The 22,904-nt window shown below is 44.2% G+C and overlaps 1 protein-coding gene across 1 annotated transcript; it reads right to left on the reverse strand.

Annotated features, from left to right (window-relative positions):
- Positions 1 to 1,721: 1,721 nt before the first annotated feature.
- LOC118080240 (zinc finger protein 420-like) lies at positions 1,722 to 21,399 on the reverse strand. The gene is made up of 11 exons (XM_060270151.1): positions 21,274 to 21,399; positions 19,193 to 19,273; positions 15,621 to 15,695; positions 12,069 to 12,275; positions 11,394 to 11,416; positions 10,667 to 10,779; positions 9,403 to 9,453; positions 6,832 to 6,911; positions 5,835 to 5,961; positions 4,892 to 5,011; positions 1,722 to 4,288 (listed from the first exon to the last, which is right to left on the reverse strand). The coding sequence occupies exons 2-11, from the start codon at positions 19,211 to 19,213 to the stop codon at positions 2,058 to 2,060; spliced, it is 3,048 nt and encodes a 1,015-aa protein (XP_060126134.1). The 5' UTR covers positions 19,214 to 19,273; positions 21,274 to 21,399; the 3' UTR covers positions 1,722 to 2,057.
- Between the last annotated feature and the right edge of the window lie 1,505 nt (positions 21,400 to 22,904).

The raw sequence follows: 22,904 nt of genomic DNA on the forward strand, positions 1-22,904 counted from the left end.
CACAATATTGTTGGGCGAAGCACTTTCGTCGGAAGGTGTCTCTAGTCTTATTCTAGATAAGTTTGCAGTCTCAAATATGCAGTTAGGGCAGGGGGTAAATGTAAAGGGTAAAGGGACCCCTGACAGTTATGTCCAGTCGCGAACAACTCTGGGGTTGTGGCGCTCATCTCGCTTTACAGGCCGAGGGAGCCGGCGTTTGTCCGCTCTGCAGACAGTTTTTCCGGGCCATGTGGCCAGCATGACTAAGCAGCTTCTGGCACAACGGAAAACTGACACCAGAGCAGCGCACGGAAACGTTTACCTTCCCGCCAGAGCGGTACCTATTTATCTACTTGCACTTTTGACGCACTTTCGAACTGCTAGGTTGGCAGGAGAAGGGACCGAGCGACGGGAGCTCACCCTGTCGCGGGGATTCGAACCGCCAAGCTTCTGATCGGCAAGCCCTAGGGCTCAGTGGTTTAGCCCACAGCACCACCCGCGTCCTGTATAGGGCAGGGGGTGCTTGCTATTAAATCCAGCCTTATCTGTGGACACCAAAGTGGCTTCATTGCATGGCAGCTCAGGCTGCTGTGCCAACCGTGACTCCTCCCTCTGGGACAAAGATAGCCCAACCATACTCTGGTAACATTTTGTTTCGATTAATGCAGCAGTTTATTTATATGGGAAAGTGGTGTTCAAATTTAAATAAACAAATAAATGGACAGAAACCCTTGCTGATCTATGGCAAGTCACCCGGAGAGCTAGCAGTAGGCGCCATTTCTACCAGCAGATCTCCCCACTCCTGCTGTGGGTGGGGGGGCGTGGCATGACCAGCAGAATGTGTGTTTGGGGTATATGTGCTTCTGAAAGTGTCTTTCTGCTCATGAAAGGCATCTTTGGATCCAACCATCGTTTTGGCACTTTCATATGCTTTTAAGCACCAAAGTCAGGTATACAGCTACTCAGAAGTAAATACCACTGAATGCTTTGGGTAAGTGGATATAGCCAAAGTGGGCAGATAACCTTTATAAAATAAAATTAAAACAAAACAAAACAATTCTTTAAAATTATGCATTTATTTAAAATAGTGATTGATACCTTGCCTTTTTTACCATTTCTACTAGCAAAATTAAATTACAATTAAAAAATGTAGTTATGAAGAAAATAAAATGGTCAAAACAGCTAAAATGCCAAAGACAGCAGTTAAGAATAAAAACCAGCAAGGCGGTAACTCTAAACAACTTTACACTCTTTCTTCAGTTAAATTACAGTACTACTAAAATGTTACACATGAAGCAAATGAATGCTAATCAATTAATGCTAATCAATAAAAAATCCTGGACAATAGAAGGTTCTTTACAGCAGCAGAGGGAAGAAAATGGATAGAGAACTTGGAGACATCCAATGAACTTTGAAAGATTTAGAAGAACCGATAAAAGTACTCACAGTACTTTTGAACTGCTAGGTTGGCAGGAGCTGGGACACAGCAATGGGAGCTCATGCCATTGCAGGGATTCGAACCGCCGACCTTCTGATCAGCAAGCCCAAGAGGCTCAGTGGTTTAGATCACAGCACCACCCGAGTCCTGCCACATAAGATAGTTAACAAAGGATGGTGTGGCAACCTCACGTCATCTGCCATTCTAGGGTGGCCATAGGGGCTAAGTTCCAGTATCCTACAGGCCTAGCTGCACCAGTAAGTGGAATATGGTGGGGAGGCAGTGCAGCCGGGGGGGGGGGAGCATTTAAATTTGGAGGAAATCCACACCACACATTTAAAGCACATTGCTTCCTCCAGAGAATCATGGGAACTGTAGTTTGTTAAGGATGCTTGTAGCTCTGTGAGGGGGGAAATCCCAGAATGCTTGGTGGGGAAGTCTTCTGCTTTAAATGTGTGTTGGACATGCTTTAAATCTATGGTGTGAATCTGCCCTTTGATGCAGGGAATCAAAAGCGGAACCACTCACTGTTTCTTTCAATATAAAGAATAAACTAGGATATTTCATCACAACTCTCCCATGGCACATCTGCTCTGGACCCATATAATCCCCCTTTCACAATACATTTCCTTAAGCACAATTAAGCTTTGGCCAATCTCTGAACGTTTCTACGGTTTGACTTCCTTGTCGATCCTGTGGCGTCAAGTGAAGCAGTAGCCTCGACAGAAACTTTCCCAGCAGTCTGAGCATCCAAGTTGTTTCTGTGTCGTCTCTCGTGGCTCATACATGCTGAGTTCAGTTTAAAGCTTTTGCCACAGTCCGAGCACTTAAAAGGTTTCTCTCCCGTGTGGATTCTCTGATGTGAAATGAGATGTGCTTTCTGGCTAAAGCCATGGCCACAGATAGAGCATTTGTATGGTTTGTCCTTCGTGTGGATCCTCTTGTGTACAATAAGATGAGACATCTGGCTGAAACCTTTCGGGCAGTCTGAACATTTATATGGCCTTTCTCCTGTGTGGATTCTTTCATGTTTAATAAGGCTAGAGCTCAGACCAAAGCTTTTCCCACAATGCAAACATTTATGTAATTTCTCTCCTGTGTGGGTTTTCTGGTGCCTCCTGAGGTCAGGCCCCCGACGAAACCTCTTCTCACAACTTGAACATTTGTAAGGTTTGATTCCTGTGTGGATTCCTCGGTGTGAAGCAAGATGGGAGCTCCGATGGAAAGCTTTCCCACAGTCCAAGCATTCATATGGTTTCTCTCTGCGGTGAGTTCTCCTATGTATATTAAGGTGGGAACGCTGGCTGAAGATTTTTCCACAGTCCAAACACTGATACGGCTTCATTCCCGTGTGGGTTCTCTTATGCTTAAGAAGCAGTATACTCTGACTAAACACTTTCCCACATTTAGGGCATGCTTTTTGCCTCTGGTCCTTGCAGATCTCCTTCTGGGCAGTGGTTTGACCAATGTCCCCACCGTCATCCTGAGAAGGAATTGGTTTCTCCTGGCTGGTCTTTTGTGCAGCTTTCTGCTGCCTTTCTGATCTGCGCTGATGCCAAGATGCATCTTTCCTAGCATAACCCTGGAGCATTTTTTCTTTGCACATTCTGAAAGAGGTGTCTTCTTTAGAATTTTCTGGCACCAGATTCTCCCTCAGAACATCTCCCTTAGAATGTCCCATTTCCTTAGAATTTCTAGGAACTCGATTTTTCCTCAGAATGTCTCTCCTAGAATGTCCCATTTCCTTAGAATTTCCAGGAACTCGGTTTTTCCTCAGAACATCTCTCCTAGAATTCCCAATTTCCTTAGCATTTCTCAGCACTAGATTTTTCTTTGGAATGCCTCCCCTAGAATGCCCAATTTCCTTAGGATTTCCAGGAAATAGATTCTCTCTTAGAACATCTCCCCTAGAACACTCAATTTCCTTAGAATTTTCTGGCACCAGATCCTCCCTCAGAACACCCCCCCTAGAATTCCCAATTTCCTTAGAATTTCTCAGCACTAGAGTCTTCCTTTGAATATCTCTCCTAGAATGCCCAATTTCCTTAGAATTTCTGGGAACTCGATTTCTCCTCAGAACTTCTCTAGAACATCCAGTTTCCTTAGAATTTCCAGGGATTCGATTTTTCCTCGGAACATCTCTCCTAGAATTCCCAATTTCCTTAGCATTTCTCAGCACTAGATTTTTCTTTGGAATGTCTCCCCTGTTGCTGTTTAGTTGTTTAGTCATGTCCGACTCTTCGTGACCCCATGGACCAGAGCACGCCAGGCGCTCCTGTCTTCCACTGCCTCCCGCAGTTTGATCTCCCCTAGAATGCCCAATTTCCTTAGGATTTCCAGGAAATATATTCTCTCTTAGAACATCTCCCCTAGAACACTCAATTTCCTTAGAATTTCTCAGCACTAGATTCTTCCTTTGAATAAATCTCCTAGAATGGTCAGTTTCCTTAGAATTTCTGGGAACTTGATTTCTCCTCAGAACTTCTCCTCTAGAACGTCCAGCTTCCTTAGAACTTCCGGGGACTTGATTTTTCCTCAGAACTCCTCTAGAACATCCAGTTTCCTTAGAATTTCTGGGGACTTGATTTTTCCTCAGAATATTTCCCCTAGAATGTCTAATTTCCTTAGAATTTCCAGGAACTCTGTTTTTCCTCAGAACATCTCTCTTAGACTGCCCAATTTCCTTAGAATTTCTGGGGACTTGATTTTTCCTCCTAAGAATGTATTCCTTAGACTTTTCAACCACCTTAGTATTTCCTGGCACTACGTCTTTCCTTGCCTTTCTTACATTGCCTTTCTTAGGATTTTCATCTCCCTTTGTATTTTCTGCTGCTGGATTCTCCTCCTCCTTTTTCTCCTGCCCATCTTGCACTGCAATAAAGAGAGGAAAGACAGGTCAGTGAATACCTGAAGGACTGCAGCAATTCCACATATGAACCTGCCTGGACTCTGAGGTAGTCAAGCTGAGTGCAACTCAGAAAGGGGTCTGGAGGGTGAGGACCAAAGAACAGGTATTCTCTATAGTAGCCCCTAGTCTATAGAATGCTCTCTCCTGGCATCAACTCTGCCATAGTTTCTCTCTGCCGCTAGCCTATGGAAAGCCCGCAAAAGCACTCTCCTTAGTTGCAATTCCTAGCAACTGGCATTCAGAATTATACTGTCACAAACGCTGGAGGCAGTTCCTAGCCACCATTGCCAGTAGCCATTGACAGTGCTGGTCTGTCTTGTGCAGTGGTACCTCTACCTACGAATTTAATGCGTTCTGAACGCACATTCGTTAGTCGAAAAAATTTGTAAGTCGAATCCCATAGGAATGCATTGGGAGAAAAAATTCGTAAGTAGAAGCAACCCTATCTAAAAATTCGTAAGTAGAAAAAATCCTATCTAAACCGCATCCAAGATGGTGGACGGAGCTCCGTTCGTAAGTAGAAACATTCGTAAGTAGAGGTACCACTGTACTTCCTTTTCTCTCACCTGTTCTGGTGACTTCATGTTTGTTCCCTTTCTCAGAGCCCGGAGGGTGTAGACCCAGGGAGATCAACTCGTTCCCTTCCTCCACCCAGGAGTTCCGATCCGAATTGGTGAGGGAAAGAACTAGGCGCAAAAGTGAAATCAGAAAGAAGAAAAACTGTGTTGTTAATTCAGCTTGAGGTGTTTTCTTCTGAACCATCCTAATAAAATTTCACAGCATGCCTTTAGTTGTTATTCCTGCATCGTTTCGCTTTATGACACTTTCACACGGCCACATTGGATGGATTCCTGTATTCATGTCAGGATTTTCTAGAGGGTCAATAACTAAAATAATTTTCGAAATTAGATGGTTGTTGGCTGATATACAGACATTTGTTATTTATATGCACAGGCACCGAGAAGCTATAAGATACTTTTTTGAACCAAAACAGTGCTGAGACTCCCAAGGTGATTTTTTTTTCTTAACGTAAATGAATTGGAGTAAATTTAGAAGACAAATGGTTGTGTCCAACGCCACACAAGTTGCTCACACAATCTTCTCTTTTCCCCACAAGTCCCCAAAATCTGCTCCAGAAAAGGCGGGGCTTCCTGTCCTCGCTCTGATTGGGCTTCATAATGCCACTGTGTAGCCAGAATGAATTTGTTCTTCTGCTACCCTGTCTGATTTCTGATTGGCTGTGATTGCCTTCCCATGAAGCCCTTGTTTTTAAAAAAAGAAAAACAGCATCAAATCTGCCAATAGACAAAGAAGCAGCTGTGTGAATAGAGACTGGGGGGGGGGGACATTTGGAAAAGGTAAGCATGGTCTCAAGGTATGGTCTGAAGGCACTTGTAAATAAACAAAACCATGCAAACTTTCTTGATTCCCATAACACCAGGATGGGAACAAGTGGGTACGAAGTTGCACACACTCCACACTCAAAATACAAGATAAAGAAATTCTTACCCAAAGAGGTCACATTCTCATAGTTCTCCTGCATGACATCCCTGTATAAGGCTCTCTGATGGGGGTCCAGGAGAGCCCATTCACCCTCAGTGAAATGCACAGCTATCTCCTCGAACGACACAGGCTCCTGAAACACAGAAGACAGTCAACAGGGATGGAGGAACACAGGGCCATTTCTGCCTTGCTTGTTGACACATGATGCTCTTCCTTCCAATGACATGTGAAGCACCAAGGAAGACAGCACCTCTGAACAGATGCAGAGGCCTTTCAGCTTGTGGTCAAGCGGAACCCTATGCATCACAATCATATCATGGTTGCACAAGCTGCCATTTCATTACTGGTCCAAGTTCAAGGTGATAATATTGGTTTATAAAACCTTAATGGCTCGGAACTAGTTAACTAAATGGATCACCTTGTCCTCTATGTGCCTATTTGATCACTTACACTTTTATAAGAGCTGTGCAATGCTTGTACTTCATTTGCAAGGAGTCATTCCTTTAGTTATTCTAGCTGAGTGAGAAGTGAGGTCACAGGGAATCAGGCAGAGGGCCTTCTCGGTAGTGGCGCCCGCCCTGTGGATGTCAAGGAAATAAACAACTACAGTACCTGGCTTTTAGAGGACATCTGAAGGCAGCCCTGTTTAGGGAAGTTTTTATTGCTTTTTAATAATTATTATTAATAATGTTCTGTTGGGAGCCACTCAGAGTGGCTTGGGAAACCTAGCCAGACGGGCAGGGTATGCATAAATAAATAAATAAATGCTATTATTACTATTATTATTCCCTCCCCTGCTGACATTCATGGAGGATAAGACAATCCATGGCTACTAGGCATGATGGCGATCGTCTGCTTCCATGGTCAAAGGCAGTAGATTTCTGCACACCAGCTGCTGGAAACTGCAGGAGAGCTATTGTGCTCGAGTCCTGCTTGGCGGCTTCCCATACTCAGCTGGTTGAGAACAGGATACAAGACCAGACATATTTGCAAATCCCTTTACCTGAACCAGCTCTATTTTTCCTCCACATCTTCTGTGAAGATGTAGAAACCTGGAGTAGAATGATGACCTTCCTTGGCACCCTGGGGAAAGAGAGAGTGATTTTTCAGATGTCTGTTGCACATAATTGTCTGTTCAGTCGTTTCTCTACTCAGCAATACACCCGTTTCAATGGTCTCTCAAGGCAGCTTGCACAGACAGAGGAAAATGAAGCACATTAAAACAGCAACATGAAACAGTGCAATTAAAACATAATGATGGGACAGAGAGGTTAGGAACCTTTTCTGAGCAATCTTCCAAGGGCCAGAGGCAAAAGTGGGTGGAGCAACAAATGCAAATTTTTACCTTTGTGCACCAATGTGGTTTCCACACGCACAACTCTCTCTTTCTTCCATCTGAGCAAACAGGAAACACTGAAGGGCACATTCCAGCCAGGCAAGAACTCCCAAGGAGGGTGCAAAGCCAGGCCGGTCAGGGGTATGGCTAGGAAAGGGTTCCAAGGGCTGGACAGCAAAGCCTGGACAGTCATGTTTGGTCTCTGGGGCCTGAGGTTCCCCACTACTGCCATTGGGCAGGAAGAACCCAACCAGCAGGAAATCCAGTTCATGAAATAGTTGAAACAAGTATCAAAAGAAATCCTATGGAATGGATTTCCCCAAGGAGGTGCAGTCCCGTGTGGCCATTTTCCCAGCCTTTTCCCTGAGATACTAACTTTCTGTGTGCAGGGAGCTTTTTTGACATTACGGAGCATTCTAGCTTGTGATTTCCCACCACCAATACCTTTGTTTGCAACTTGCACAGTCTCCGGAAAGATGTTCCACATGCTCTTCATAGCAAATTTTAAGAATATACGGTAATCAATCCCCTCAATGAACAATAGTTAATCAAAAGCCAGTGCAAAGCCATTGGCTTAACCCCTTATTCATTGACCCTTGGCAGATGCAATTTGATGTCATTTTAAAATAAAATTTCATTATGCATAATTGTTCTAAGGTGGCTGATTTTATTTTTGATTGCTCAATTTAAAGCGATCAGAATCCTGCTTGATTAAAAATAAAATGTACATTCAGTAGCAATTGCTCGCACTCATTCAATCCTACCCTTATTTCTCCTTCTCCCACTGTACTTTTGTCCACCGCTGATTTTCTATTGTAGGCTCCTTGAGGGCAGAGACCAGCCTACATTTATTCATCTTATTTATTTCATACAAATTATACACCGCTTGATTGTTTAATAAAAAGAAATACACCCAACAACTTCAAAGCAATTTAAAAAAAGATAAAATTGAGGGAAAATCCACAGCCATACTTTAAAACACGCAAAAGTTAAAGTAGTAAAACAGATTAAAATTACCTCAACCTTCTAAGCCAGGCACCCCCAAACTTCGGCCCTCCAGATGTTCTGGCCTACAACTCCCATGATCCCTAGCTAACAGGACCAGTGGCCGGGGAAGATGGGAATTGTAGTCCAAAACATCTGGAGGGCCGAAGTTTGGGGATGCCTGTTCTAAGCATATGGGAAGACTTATCTAAACAGAAATGTTTTTAACAGGTACCGAAAAGAGTGCAGTTAAGGTACCTGGTTGATCTCAATAGGCAGGAAGTTCCAAATAGCAGTTGCTGCCACACTAAACAATCAAGCTATTACAAATGCAGAATGCATATTACTGGTATGTGGCACCTCTATTAGTGCCAATTCCACCTAATAAAGCAGTTGAGTTGGTGCATGTTGGGGTAATGCGATCTCGTAGGTAGACTGGCCTCAAGCTGCTAAGGGCTTTATATGCTAACAGTAACATCTTGAACTTGGCTCAGTAGCAAATCAGCAAGCAGGGCAGATCTCTGAGCGCAAGTGACAAGGCAATCCTGTCAGCAATCGTACTGCAGCATCCTGCACTAACTGCAGCTTCTGGCTAAAGGGTGAGGAAAGCCCCACATAGAGCTCATTGCAGTAATCCAGTCCAATGCTGGAACTACAGTGGCAAGGCTGTCCCGCTCCAGGAATGGCGGCAACTATCGAACCAGCCCCAGTAGCTAAAAAGGGATTTCTAGCCGCTAACGCTACCTGAGCCTCCAGTTGACAGAGCTGAATCCGGTGTGATTATGGAAGTCTGGAAGGTGCTATATACACTGATACCCTGTTTCCCCGAAAATAAGACATACCCAAAAAATAAGCCATAGCAGGATTTCTAAGCATTTGCGCAATATAAGCCATACCCCGTAAATAAGACATAGTGATAGGAGCAGTTCTGGAGGGCGCCAAGGAAGAGGCGAGGCTGGCCACGTAATAAAAAAATAAGACATCCCCTGAAAATAAGCCATAGTGTGTCTTCTTGAGGAGAAATAATTATAAGACAGTGTCTTATTTTCAGGAAAACACGGTAGCAGACTGTTGGCATATGTGACTATGTATAGATTGGCTCTGAGGCTACTAAATTTCTAATATGAGGCTTAACATCCACCCAGGTATTTAAAAAGCTGCCTCGTGCCATCTCGAGACTAGATGGTCCTTCAAGCCTAGTACTGTCTAAATCGACAAGCCTTAGGCCATTTGGAAGTATTCACACTGCCTTACCAGGTAAGAAAGATGGGTCTGCATCGTTCCCCAGCTCCAGCTGCAAAATCTCTGAGGAAAGAAAGAATGGAAAAGATAATAATCCATTCCCCATGTTTGGTCCTTACCAATGGAACGTGCAACAAAATTTTGCAGGGTGGATTGCTCTTGTTTCGAGTTTCAGCTACGCCTTTTTCAGGATACTCCATTCCATCCCCCCCCCCTTCCCCAACAGCCAGCCAGCATTCAGTGCCCACTAAGCGTGCTCTATTTTCATTGGGCTGTTTTGGAAGATTCCGTGTTCCCCTTAGGGCTCTTTTTCTAATGGCATCTTTACACTTCTGCAAACCTTGGGGTCCCACAGATTGGCACTTAGAGAATTGCTTCTTATTGCCAAAACCTTAAAGTGGGAGAGCAGGGAGACATATATGTACATAAGAGTCTGCCTAATTTTTGTATGTGCAGGTCTGGAGGGCATCTACTCAATGGGATCTCCTTCTCTCAAATCCATGTTGCTTAATCCAACCTGTTGTACATTAATGTCATTCTTCTCTACAGACGGTGCAATACGAATACTATTCTCAAGATGTTATATTCCGCTCATGCTGACCTTCTGTAATCCTGAATCCTGTGACAGCCTTTCTACAAGGCCCATTTAAAAATCTGTAAACATTCAGTTCCCTGTTTATGCAGCCATAAGACTACAAAATGCAAGCGTAAACAAAATGCACCTGCGCAAAAATATTTGAGGGCTACAACTGCAAATGTCAAAAAGTATGATCTCATGAGCAAAATCAGCAAAAATCCAAAAGTAGAGGCAGAATTACTTTGAGCCAAAATTTTGAATTTCAAGACAGAATTCCACCTGAAGAATTCAGACTCTCCAAGTGACCCTATTTTCCAGGGACATCCCTGATTTAGAGAAGCCATTCTGGTTTCTGAATGTCTCACTTTTCCTTAGGATGTCCCTATTTTCATTGGGAAAATGTTGGAAGGTGTGGAGTTATCCAAACCCCAAGCTGTCTAAAGGCAATCCTGTATAAAGAAGATTTTAATGTTTAATGTATTATTATGTTTTTATATATGCTGGAAGCTGCCCAGGGTGCTGGGGCAATACAGTAAGATGTGTGAGGTATAAACAGTGAAATTATCATTATGGAATGGGACATCCCCATTTTCATTGAAGAAATGTTGGAGGGTATGAGATTTCATAATCCTTTTCTTGAATTAATATCCTGTGTGGATATCAACTCTTTTAACTCAGACTCCAGCAGGCTGACCTCACCTTTAAATGCCAGTAGCACCTCTTGCAATACCATCCTCTTTTCTGAAAAATGTCTTATCCTCTGTTCCAGTTCCAGAAAACCGCTTTCAAATTCAGGAAATGCCCCATTCTTCCTGATGAAGAGACAGTAAGTGAATAAACGATCCCACTTAGTGTTGTTGCAAAAGTTCTCCTGATTTATTTTCATCTTGTAATTAGCAACTTCCTGGAGCTGAGCACCCCTAAACCCCTTTAACCTTACTTTTCCTATACCGCTTTCCGCTATAATGTTTTGTCTCCCTGTGGCTGTTTTGATGTCATTCATTTCCTGCTTCGTTCTTCTTGAGTGATCCCAACCAGAGACCCCAACCAATCAGAGACCCCATACAAAATGTGATCCAGCACTTGGGGCAAACTAATTGCTTTGAAAAGGCAGCAATGCTTCCTGGACTGGCTGTAGAAATATTTTGCAGTAAACTACCCTCCTCCTCAAAATCCCCAAAGGATGGAACCTTCTGATACAAAGCTGTCAAGTTCTCCCTTTTTTTAAGGGAAATTCCCTTATGCTGAAAAGGCTTCCTCGCGAGAAAAGGGGAAACTTGACAGCTATGTTTCGATAATGATAAAGGAATTTAGGAAAACGGACACCTCAACCCCCGCGTTCTAGTTCCACCTCTATCTACAGCATTGTCCACGGCAGTTCCAAAGTAGTTTAACACATTGAAAGATAATATTGGGCAAAACATACCTGCCTTCAGCCGTTCTGATGCTCTGCAGGAAAAAAGATAAAGGGGAGAGAGAAGACATGAATCAGGCATCTGTATCATTTTTGTTAACCCCTTCCTGTAAATTTCCCCATAAAAATGAACATAGGTTTGTTTTTTTATTCTCTTATTTTGGTTTGCATCTATCTTCTAAAAACTTCAATAAAACAAAATATTTATTTTTAAAAAATAGATACGTGGCTTCCAGTTTTAATTAAATACACAGCAACAAATAGTTCATCCTCTGTTATTTTTTCTATAGAGAGGGAGAGGGAGAAAGGAGGGGCGGAGGGATGTCACCACTGAGCCAATTAATCCAACATGGCTGCAACCCTATGCTCACTTACTTGGGTGTAAGCCCCATTGAATTCAATGGGGAGACACACAAAGAATTGCACTGTTTAAAACTTTTGATTTGTCCTTGGCACAGTGTGGCATAGTGGTTAGGGTACCTGGGAGACAAAGGCTCAATCCCCAATTGGCCATGAAGCTTGTTGGGTGACCTAAATCCAGTTGCTATCTCTCAGCCTAAACCACATGGGAGGGTTCTTGTGAGGCTAAAATGAGGGGAGAACGATGTGTGCCACCTTGACTTGAACTCCTTGGAGGAAAGGCAGGATACAAATGTAATGATGATAAATAAGACAGGGATTCCCCACCTTCACAAGTGGATTCTGGTTGCTTTCTCTGTTTTCATGAAATGCTACTTGCTCAGAACCTTCCAAAACACTCTCATCTCTCCTCCGAACAATGTCATTGTCCAGCTTTTGCAGCCTCCTCAACACGAGTTTTTCTTGGTCTTCGACAAACCTTCGCAGCTCCTCCCACTCCCGGATTATATTCTTCCTCTCAGCTTCTGTCTCCCTCTGCAATTCATAGGGGAAAGGTCATGGTAGCGTCACACTCTCCCTATTGGGGTTGACCAATTTGGGGCTATCGGTGTACTCACTAATACCACATAAAGCACCTAAATATCCTCTCAAAAAACTCACAATACTGCTCGGTTTGTGCTTCACTGACTTGGCCTCCACTACATTGAACACACTCCCTTAAATGTGACCCTGCTCCAATGGTTGCCAAGACTTGGACAATCTCTTCCTGCTTTTGAACAGTGAGCAAGCACAACCTTAGCTGCTATAGGTTCCTCTCATTTCCCAATAATTTGTGGGGTGGGGAGAAGAAATGCCATGCCATTTTGTGTTCCTGCCTGAGAGTTGTTCTCACTGGGCTACAATTCTCAGAGTGGTTTAACAAACAATCCCTCTTCACAGGAAACTCTAAGAATTGTAGCTCTGTGAGGGGAAATGTTGCTGTGCACACCATAGAGGGGTTGGGGATGTCTTCAGATGATGCCTCTTGCCTGATTTCAGGCTTCCCTAAACTCCAGTTCACTGAAGTTGCCATCTGCACATGCTCAATGGCTGCCTGAACTGTGCACACCTCAGCTTAACCGCAGCTGGACGGAAGCTGGTTTGATGGAAAGCTCATCATACAAGAGTATTTCTTACAGTAGCTATACCTACAGATGGTGGCCAATGTCCATAGCTGTCAACCTTCCCCTTTTGTTGCTGGAAATTCCCTTATTCCAGCGCCGTTTCCCGCTGCTATCCTGGATTGTTAGATGTACCGTAGACTGTCCCCGGAACAGGTGAGGCTGCTGATCCCTTATTTTCAAATCCGAAAGTTGACAGCTATGCCAATGTCACATGTACAGTGGTACCTTGCAAGACGAATGCCCTGCAAGACGAATTTTTCGCTTGCGATCTGATGGTGACTCGCAAGACGAATTCATTTTGCGAAAAATTCATCTTGCGAATCACGGTTTCCCATAGGAATGCATTGAAATTTAATTAATGCGTTCCTATGGGCAAAAAAAGAACTCTCAATGCATTCCTATGGGAAATCGCGATTTGCAAGGCGAATTTTCCGCAAAACGAATTGACTCGTGGAACGAATTAAATTCGTCTTGCGAGGCACCACTGTACTTAGCTTCAAACACCCGCAGTGGACGGTGCCAGAGTGAGCGGCACAGTCAGTTGGCTCATTTTTGCTGTGTGTAGCCAATCTCTGAGTGGTGATATGATGATGATGATGATGATGATGATGATGATAATAATAATAATAATAATGATAATTTATTATTTATACTCCGCCCATCTGGGTGGGTTTCCCCAGCCACTCTGGGCGGCTTCCAACAGAAGTATTAAAATACAATAATCTATTAAACATTAAAAGCTTCCCTAAACAGGGCTGCTCTTCAGATGTGAGAGGTTTCAGGGGTACCACCACATACCTCGGATCGGTTTCCTTGGAACGAAGGCCATTAGAAACTGTGGTGTCTTAGGCTACGTACACACCTTCCCGAAACGAGCAACCCTAGAAACTGTAGGTTGTTAAGGGTGCTGGGAAAGGCAGCTCCATGTGGGACAAACTACAGTTCCCAGGATTCTTTGGGAGCAGCCGTGTGCTTTAAATGTATGGTGTGGAGGCAGCCTTTGTGTTATATGGTTTTATTTACACCCACAGGTGGAGCATATGATGGAAGGGTTCGTGACATTACCACCACAAAAGATGTCGTCCTCCCCCACTGCATTAGGTTTCCTGGATCATCCCCTATTGCTCTCTTACCCTCTAGCACAGTGGTTCCCAACAGGTGGTCCGCGGACCCCCAGGGGTCCGCAAGCTATGCCAGAGGGGTCCGCAAGATGCTATTAGAATTAAAAATATATTAAATATATTTTGTATGATAACAGATTTTTTGTTTTGGCCGCTTCCTGCATGAGCAGAGTCTAGATCAAAATTAGAATTAGATAGAGGCAGTAGTTCTGCTGTATGCCGTTAGGTGGCGCTTTACAAACACTACTGTTTTGCAAAGAGGCAGCGCGCGCATTCTAAACGCTCACCTCCCCAAGATGCTTTGCGCGCGTCGGCTTCATTTGTGCGCTACTGCGCAGATACCCTGTCTTCTCCATTCCCCTCCCTCCTCCCTGGCGTGCGCTGCCTCTTTGCAAAACAGTAGTGTTTGTAAACAAAGCGTTGTTTTTTGCGGAAGCTACAGTTCGCATAGTTAAAAATGGACCGTTGGTTTAAAAGTGGTTCGTTAAAACGACAAAGGCCTACAGATGAAGAGGAAGATAATACATTTGATGTTCAAGAAAGTAAGTCAATTAATGGGGGTCCTTGTCACAACAGCGGCTCGATGAGGGGTCCTCAAGAAAATTTTGTTGGGAACCCCTGCTCTAGCAAGGTGTGGTGTGGGAGGGAAGGCCTGCTCACTGCTCCTGAAAAGCATCCTTGGCTAGCCATTTCTATGGCAACACACCTGTACTGGGCCAACTCTTTAATCCCCTTTAACAAAAAAATGCTGTTCAAGGCTTCCCTAAGGCCATTAACTTAACAAAGAGACTGGTTTAACACAAAGAGACTGGTTTGACCACTTCAGTGATTGTGAGGAGGGGCTCCGCATACCAGTGTTACGCCTTCCAGGCCTCTCCCTCCTCCATTATGGCTCAAGGGCACATTCCAGCCACACAAAATCAGTAGAGGAAGGGGCAAAACAGAGCCCTAAAGGGATCATAGAATCGTAGAGTTGGAAGAGACCACAAGGGCCATCCAGTCCAACCCCCTGCCGAGCAGGAAACACCATCAAAGCATTCTTGACATATGCCTGTCAAGCCTCTGCTTAAAGACCTCCAAAGAAGGAGACTCCACCACACTCCTTGGTAGCAAATTCCACTGCCGAACAGCTCTTACTGTCAGGAAGTTCTTCCTAAGGTTTAGGTGGAATCTTCTTTCTTGTAGTTTGAATCCATTGCTCCGTGTCCGCTTCTCTGGAGCAGCAGAAAACAACCTTTCTCCCTCCTCTATATGACATCCTTTTATATATTTGAACATGGCTATCATATCACCCCTTAACCTTCTCTTCTCCAGGCTAAACATACCCAGCTCCCTAAGCCGTTCCTCATAAGGCATCGTTTCCAGCCAGGGATGTAGCCACAGGCCTGATAGAGAGACCTGGGAGACAGCATTATTCCCCACCCACAGGAATGAGGTTTCCCCACTTAAGAAGTCACCATGAAAGTAATAATCTGCCTCCCCTTTGCCCAATTTTCAGCTCACTAAAATGCCCTCTCCCTCAAAACTGGATTCAGGCAAAGGAATTAGCAAATTTCTGGGCATCATTTTTAAAATTTCCATCTTCATATGCTTACCAGCAAATCCTCACTTTTTCTTCGACATTGTGCTTTGATTTCTTCTCTCTTGTCAGTCACGCTGTCCTGCAGCACCTAAAGTTCCAGGGGCAGGGGGGGGGGAGGCTATGATCATTTTAATTAAGGAATGTTCCCACATACAGTACAGTATATCCCAATAGAAGGGTTTTTTTAAAAAAAATAAGTTTATTTATCTTTGTTTATTTATATATTAAAAAATTCATTCAGTAGCACCTTAAAGACCAACTAAGTTTTTATTTTGGTATGAGCTTTTGTGTGCATGCACACAAAAGCTCATACCAAAATAAAAACTTAGTTGGTCTTTAAGGTGCTACTGAAGGAATTTTTAAATTTTGTTTCGACTCAGACCAACACAGCTACCTACCTGTAACTTCATTTTTATATTTATTTATTTATTTATTTATTGTTTATTTATTTACCAATTTGCAAGCCACACTTTCATAAGAAATGTAATAACAAGGCAGAATGCAAAATATAAAAACAAAATCAACAAATATATCCACTAAGGTCATCATTATTAAAGCATCAACATAACTGATTGGATTACAAAGAAAATTTATTTTGCAAAGGGCAGCCTAAATAGGAAAGTCTTCAAGAGATATCTGTGCCTCTCCCAACCGGGGCTCCTATGCCGGCTCTTGCGAGCGGTAGAGGCGGCAGAGGGACGAGCGGCTCCGCCACCGCCTCTTGCAGGGGCAGGCTTGTTAGCCGCGGTTGGGGGAGGCGCTGTTGCTGGTGGTGGCCATGAAGGGGGCGGGAGCAGCCCAAAATCGGGCTGTTCCCGCCCCCTTCATGGCCGCCACCAGCAACAGCGGGAACAGCCCGATTTTGGGCTGCTTCTTCCCTTCCCCACCGCTGGGAGCCATGGCTCCGGTGGCAGAGGCATCCTTCCGCATGAGGGATCCCGCTGCTGTCCGTGCCTTTGCTCCATAAGACACACAGACATTTCCCCTTCATTTTTAGGAGGGGGAAGTGCGTCTTATGGAGCAAAAAATATGGTACCTTTGGATATTTGCAGTGAATTCTAGAGGAATCGCCTTAGCAAATGAGAGAATATTTAGCCTCTTCTTCTTTAAAGGGTCAGTATGGGAATGCTGAATTATTAAACAATTTTGGAATGAAATATATGAAGAAATTAAAAAGATGTTCAAAATAATAACTTTTAGTAAAAAAAACCTGAGGCGTTCTTTCTAGGTATAATTACAAAAGATATTCCTGGCAACCAAAGGAAAATATTCCTTTATGCAACAATAGCTGCCAGGTTGCTTATAGCAAAAAACTGCAAAAGGGGGGAAATCCCATCTTCTTTGGTGATCACTCGTAGCAGAGTATGATTGTCTTCCATGAACACGGTCTTAACAGTGAGTCTGTAAATAACTGTGGAGGCCACACGTCTTTCCACAGTGGGGATATTGGTTTTCAAACGGGAGTTGATCACAGTGAGGGTTTGCCAGGCATGCCTTCCTCTTAGCACGCTTCTCCCTTTCATCCTGAGTTCGAGTGTCTTCAAAGCCCATGACACCTTTGGTAAAGGCTGTTCTCCAATTGGAGCTCTCGCAGGCCAGTGTTCCCCATAACAAAAACTACCACTGAGATATCTAAATTTTCGAAAGTAGTGAGTCCATGAAAAACAGGAGGCCCACAGTACTTAGCTAATTGGGAACCATTCTTCTATGGCCTCTTAAATGTGTTTCTGGGAGGGGGGGTAATTGGTTTTGTTTTGTTTTATTAGGATTTTGTGTTCTCCTTTTTTATTTTTATGTGGCCTTCTATATGATCTTTGGATAAAGGGCGGCATACAAATTTAATTAATAATAATACTGATACTAACAGGTAACTCCTCCTGCAACTCACTTCCTTGCTCAGCCTGGCTTCCTCTCAGCAGTGAGACTGATCCTTTCTATCTGAAAGAGGTAGAGCGAAAGGAAATTCCTCCCTTCCTTGAGAGGCACAAAAACCATGCGCCAGCTGCGCTTTCCTCGGTCCTTTCTTCTTTGAACGGACAAAAACAAGTGTTTTAACCTTCGCCTCTGAGACATGCAAGGGTTGCATCAGCAGGAGCAGCTGGCTGAGGCTTTCCTGCCTCCCTGGTCATTTGTTGACAGGCAGAATAAAACCGGAATTCTCAGGCCGCAAATACAACCATACATTTAAAGTGCATGATTCCCCACAAAGGATCCTTGTTAAGGCTGCTGGGAATTGTAGCTCTGTTAGGGATAAACTGCACTTCCCAGGATTCTTTTTTAATTTATTTGTTATATTTACGGTACAGTGGTACCTCGGGTTACAGGCGCTTAAAGTTACAGGCGCTTCAGGTTACGGATTCTGCTAACCCAGAAATATTGTTGTTGTTTAGTCGTTTAGTCGTGACCGACTCTTCGTGACCCCATGGACCAGAGCACGCCAGGCACTCCTGTCTTCCACTGCCTCCCGCAGTTTGGTCAGACTCATGTTGATGGCTTCGAGAACACTGTCCAACCATCTCATCCTCTGTCGTCCCCTTCTCCTTGTGCCCTCCATCTTTCCCAACATCAGGGTCTTTTCCAGGGAGTCTTCTCTTCTCATGGGGTGGCCAAAGTATTGGAGCCTCAGCTTCAGGATCTGTCCTTCCAGTGAGCACTCAGGGCTGATTTCCTTCAGAATGGATAGGTTTGATCTTCTTGCAGTCCATGGGACTCTCAAGAGTCTCCTCCAGCACCATAATTCAAGAGAGTCCCATGGAAATATTATACCCAGAAATATTACCTCAGGTTAAGAACTTTGCTTCAGGATGAGAACAAAATTTGTGCTCTGGCGGCGCGGCAGCAGCAGGAGGCCCCATTAGCTAAAGTGGTACCTCTGGTTAAGAACAGTTTCAGGTTAAGAACGGATCTCCAGAACGAATTAAGTTCTTAACCCAAGATACCACTGTATATACCATCTTTTATACAGTAGTGCCTCGACTTACGAAGGTAATCCGTTCCAACGGCACCTTCATAAGTCGGAAATTTCGTAAGTCGAAGAAATGCATGGAGGGGGGGAGACGGAACATTCGGAAGTTGAAGAAATTGCATCTAAAACTTTGTAAGTCGGGGAAACCCTATCTAAAGCCGCCTACGGTTTCTCTTCGGATGTCGGAGAATTCGTTAGCGCGCAGCCATTTTCCCCCTTCGGATGTCGAAAATTTCGTAACTCGAGTCATTCGTAACTCAAGGTACCACTGTATATTTATTATATTCCATACATTTATATAGCCATGCTGGCTAGGTCTGATAGGAGTTGTAGTCCAACTGCATTGTGGGACCCAAGACTGAGAAACGCTGGGTTAGAATGTTGGACTAGGACCTGGGAGACTAGAATTCAAATCCCCGCACAGCTCACAGGGTGACCTTGAGCCAGCCACTGCCTCTCAGCCAAAACATACCTCACAGAGCCGTCATGGGGATTAAATAGCGGGCGACAGGGGAAGAACTGTGTATGCAGCCTTGAGCTGCTTGGGGGAAAGGTGAGATATAATAAAGAGGTAGATAAATAAATAAATTTGTTGCCTGCTAATTTTAAGGCTCTCTTACCCAAGTTGCATCACTTTCCATCTTGCTGCAAAAGTCAATAGGATCTCTGAGGAGAAGTATGGGCCAGATGCCTCCGCCTGTCTGGAAGAAAGAAGACAGAGAAGGAATTAAAAAATAAAGCTTGGCGAGTGCCAAATAATGAAGCAATTATCGGTGTGGTCTCCCTGCACTCACCGGCAGCAGCTCTCCAAGCTTTCAGGAAGGGGGAAATTGCTACCCTACTGGCAGATCCCTGGGATTGGCCCTGGGAAATTTTGCATGAAAATTGTGTGGTGTGCTACTGAAGTAAAGCCTGTACCCCTTTACTGTATATTGTTATTGATTAAACAGTAGTTTTTTTGGGGGGGGGGTTTGGTTGTTTTTTTACCAAAGTAACTCAAAGCAACTTAAAACAATAAATAACACATATCTTTAAAAACAGCAAAACAACATCTAAAACCTAAATGATTCCATATTAGGGCTCATGAGTACCAGCTTGGCCCAGCAACTGTAGATGCCCGGGGCTGTGGGTACCATGAAATTTGTGGCTGCCCAGCCCCTTCATGGAGAATTTTGTGGGTGCTTGGGCACACAGGACCCCAGGGAGTTGGCACCTACGGTAGGACTACCCAATGTAGTGCCTTCCATGTGTTGTCGAACAACAACTCTCACCAGCCCTAGCCACAAGCCTTACAGCCAGAAAGAAAGGGGGGGGAAGAACCTTAATTTCAATCCGTTCTGTTTCTCCACTGAAAGACTTAACAAGTTTTGGCTCCTCCCCACCAATCCCTCCATTCCAGATGGCCATTGCAACAACTCCATAACTAAGACCTGGTGCCTGAGCTTGTGTTTTTCCTCTTCCCTCCCAGCCCCGTTTTTCCTTTTGTGTTGTGTCTGTTGGATTTGTAAGCCTGATGACAAGAGCTGTCTTAATTTCTATTTGCAAGCTGCTTATTGAGAAGCTTAATTTGTTCACATGCTTCAAATAAACGAAATTTAAACCCAGTAAATAAATAAGAGAAAGTGCTAGCTCACAATTTGATAATTGTGTGGTGCATATGTACACACAAAGATAAGATGTATCTGATGCCCAGTCTTGAGATTAATTTTATGGAGACCCTGGGGGCTTGGGAAGGCAGCTCCATCTGCAATCCTATGAACACTCACCTGTGAGTAAGCCCAAATGAACATAGTGAGACTGACCTCTAAGCATGCATAGGTTTCTGCTGTGAATCCTAAAGGCTGAGTGACATGAAGCAACTTTTACAATGGATAGTACAGGAATAGTTTAATATTTGAACAGCATCCTCAACAGGGGTGGGGTGGGAGTATTATTAGTCTGTTTCTCTCCAGGAAAGACAGAAGGCTTGTGCCATTTGGTTTAAAATCGAAATTCAGTGAAAAACGTTCACAGAACTTCCTTTTTCCTTGAAGGAGAAACCGAATCTTAACAGCAAGATTACTAAATGTTTTTATTACTTGTGTGGTGTTTCGTAACCTGCAGCAGCGACTTTTCTTTTCGGATTAAGCCTCTTGTTCCATCAGGCTTTTGGGGAAACTGACTTATTTTAAGGAAAGTGCTGGTGCTGCGATGTTTTTATTGCAATGTTTTTTTAATAGATCAGATACAGAGATAGAAATATATTCTGTTGGTGGTTAATTGCTTTCAAATGCTTGTTTCCTTTCCACCCCAAATCTTTTTAGCTCTTTCTATTTTAGCTCAAAACAAAATAATAGTAATAATAATAATAATAATAATTCCTTCCAGTAGCACCTTAGAGACCAACTAAGTTTGTCATAGGTATGAGCTTTCGTGTGCATGCACACTTATTTTAGCTGTAAGTCACCTTACATCTGCCAGGGGAAAATACATTACTGTATTATTATTATTATTATTATTTATGAGAAGCTGCAAGAATGATCGGGCACATACCAGAAAATACGTCCTATTGAACTCAGTAGGATTTACTTCTGGGTAAAAATGCAAAAGACTGCATCGCAAGCTTAACTAAACAATAGGCTGCGGTGAGAGCACCGTGGTCTGCCGGTTCAGCGTAACAAATCAGATCTTCAGATCCTTGCTCCCCCCCCTCCACACTTACCCTTTCCAGACTTTTTCAACGCCTTTCTGCCGCAGCGGGGAAATTCAGCACCCGGGTCCTTCCTCCACCGAAGCCCCGTTGCTGATGGGGAGAAGATGCAGCCGCCGCCGCCGCCGCAGTGCCTTGGTCCTCAATTGCCCGGGTGCCGGGAAGGGGGGTTGGCGGGCGGGTGGGCGCGGATGCCGGATGCCGCTTCAAAACAAAGTTCTGGGAAAGCCGCGTTCATCTCAGCCGAAATCAGAGACGGAGAGAGGAGCAAGCAAGCGACCAGCTCTCCCGCCTGGCGAGGATTTTAGACAGCCCTCTGCTGGCCACAGGGAAGGCTCAGCCCAGGGCAAGATGGGTGGTCCAAATTTTAAACTGAGAGGTTGAAGCCTCTCCGCCCAACCTACCTCACAGGGTTGTTGTTGTGGTTTGGGGAAGAGCTCTGTACCCCGAAACCTTGAGCTCCTTGGAGGAAAGGTGCAATCATAAATGAGTCATAATAATAAAGGGCACTTTGTGGGGAAGTGAGAGCTGGACCATAAAGAAGGCTGATCGCTGAAGAATTGATGCTTTTGAATTATGGTGCTGGAGGAGACTCTTGAGAGTCCCATGGACTGCAAGAAGATCAAACCTCTCCATTCTGAAGGAAATCAGCCCTGAGTGCTCACTGGAAGGACAGATCCTGAAGCTGAGGCTCCAATACTTTGGCCACCCCATGAGAAGAGAAGACTCCCTGGAAAAGACCCTGATGTTGGGAAAGATTGAGGGCACTAGGAGAAGGGGGTGACAGAGGACGAGATGGTTGGACAGTGTTCTCGAAGCCACCAACATGAGTCTGACCAAACTGCGGGAGGCAGTGGAAGACAGGAGTGCCTGGCGTGCTCTGGTCCATGGGGTCACGAAGAGTCGGACACGACTAAACGACTAAACAACAACAACAATAAATACAATCAAATATAGGTAGAAACAACATTTTTTTAAAATCCTTCCAGTAGCACCTTAGAGACCAACTAAGTTTGTCATTGGTATGAGCTTTCGTGTGCCTGCACACATCTTCAGATACATGCACACGAAAGCTCATACCAATGACAAACTTAGTTGATCTCTAAGGTGCAACTGGAAGGAATTTTTTTATTTTGTTTCGACTAAGGCAGACCAACACGGCTACCTACCTTCAAATAGGTAGATTGGCTAAATGAATTGTTGGGTAGCTGCAAAGTGGTAACGTTTCTAGGTACCCTATTGTGCCCTAGTCATGGAACCAGCCAGAAGGGATTTCATCCTAAATGGTGCTGTTATAAGAATTCTACAGTCTCAGGTATAAAATAAATGTTTGCAAATCTACAAGGCAAACACACACATAACTATATAAACCGTGTGCCTGAAATAGTACAGGAGAGCAATCCTGAAGCCATTTTGACTCTCCCAGTGACCTCAAAAGAATGGCCAGGCTGCCCAGGGAATGCAATCAGTTACCACTATCAGGTATCCTGGCAGGCAGGATTTCTCCTGGAGACCACTTCCTTCTGTGATGTATGTATGATGTTTTTGGGGGTGGTATTGGGCTACAGGGTGGGCAATTTCATAAGGGCTTGCGCATCATTGTTCTGGGTTCTCTCTTCCCTCCTGCATGTGGGGAGTGGAGA

Source organism: Zootoca vivipara, chromosome 2 (genome assembly GCF_963506605.1).
Source record: "Zootoca vivipara chromosome 2, rZooViv1.1, whole genome shotgun sequence".
Taxonomy (NCBI): Eukaryota; Metazoa; Chordata; class Lepidosauria; order Squamata; family Lacertidae; genus Zootoca; species Zootoca vivipara.

Coding starts and splice junctions, on each gene's coding strand:
- LOC118080240 (XM_060270151.1), bottom strand. CDS start 19,213: ATGGAAAGTGATGCAACTTGG. Junction 9,454..10,666: donor GGTGCTACTGGCATTTAAAG/GTGAGGTCAGCC, acceptor TTCTTTCCTCAG/AGATTTTGCAGCTGGAGCTG. Junction 5,012..5,834: donor TGAGAATGTGACCTCTTTGG/GTAAGAATTTCT, acceptor TTTTGCGCCTAG/TTCTTTCCCTCACCAATTCG.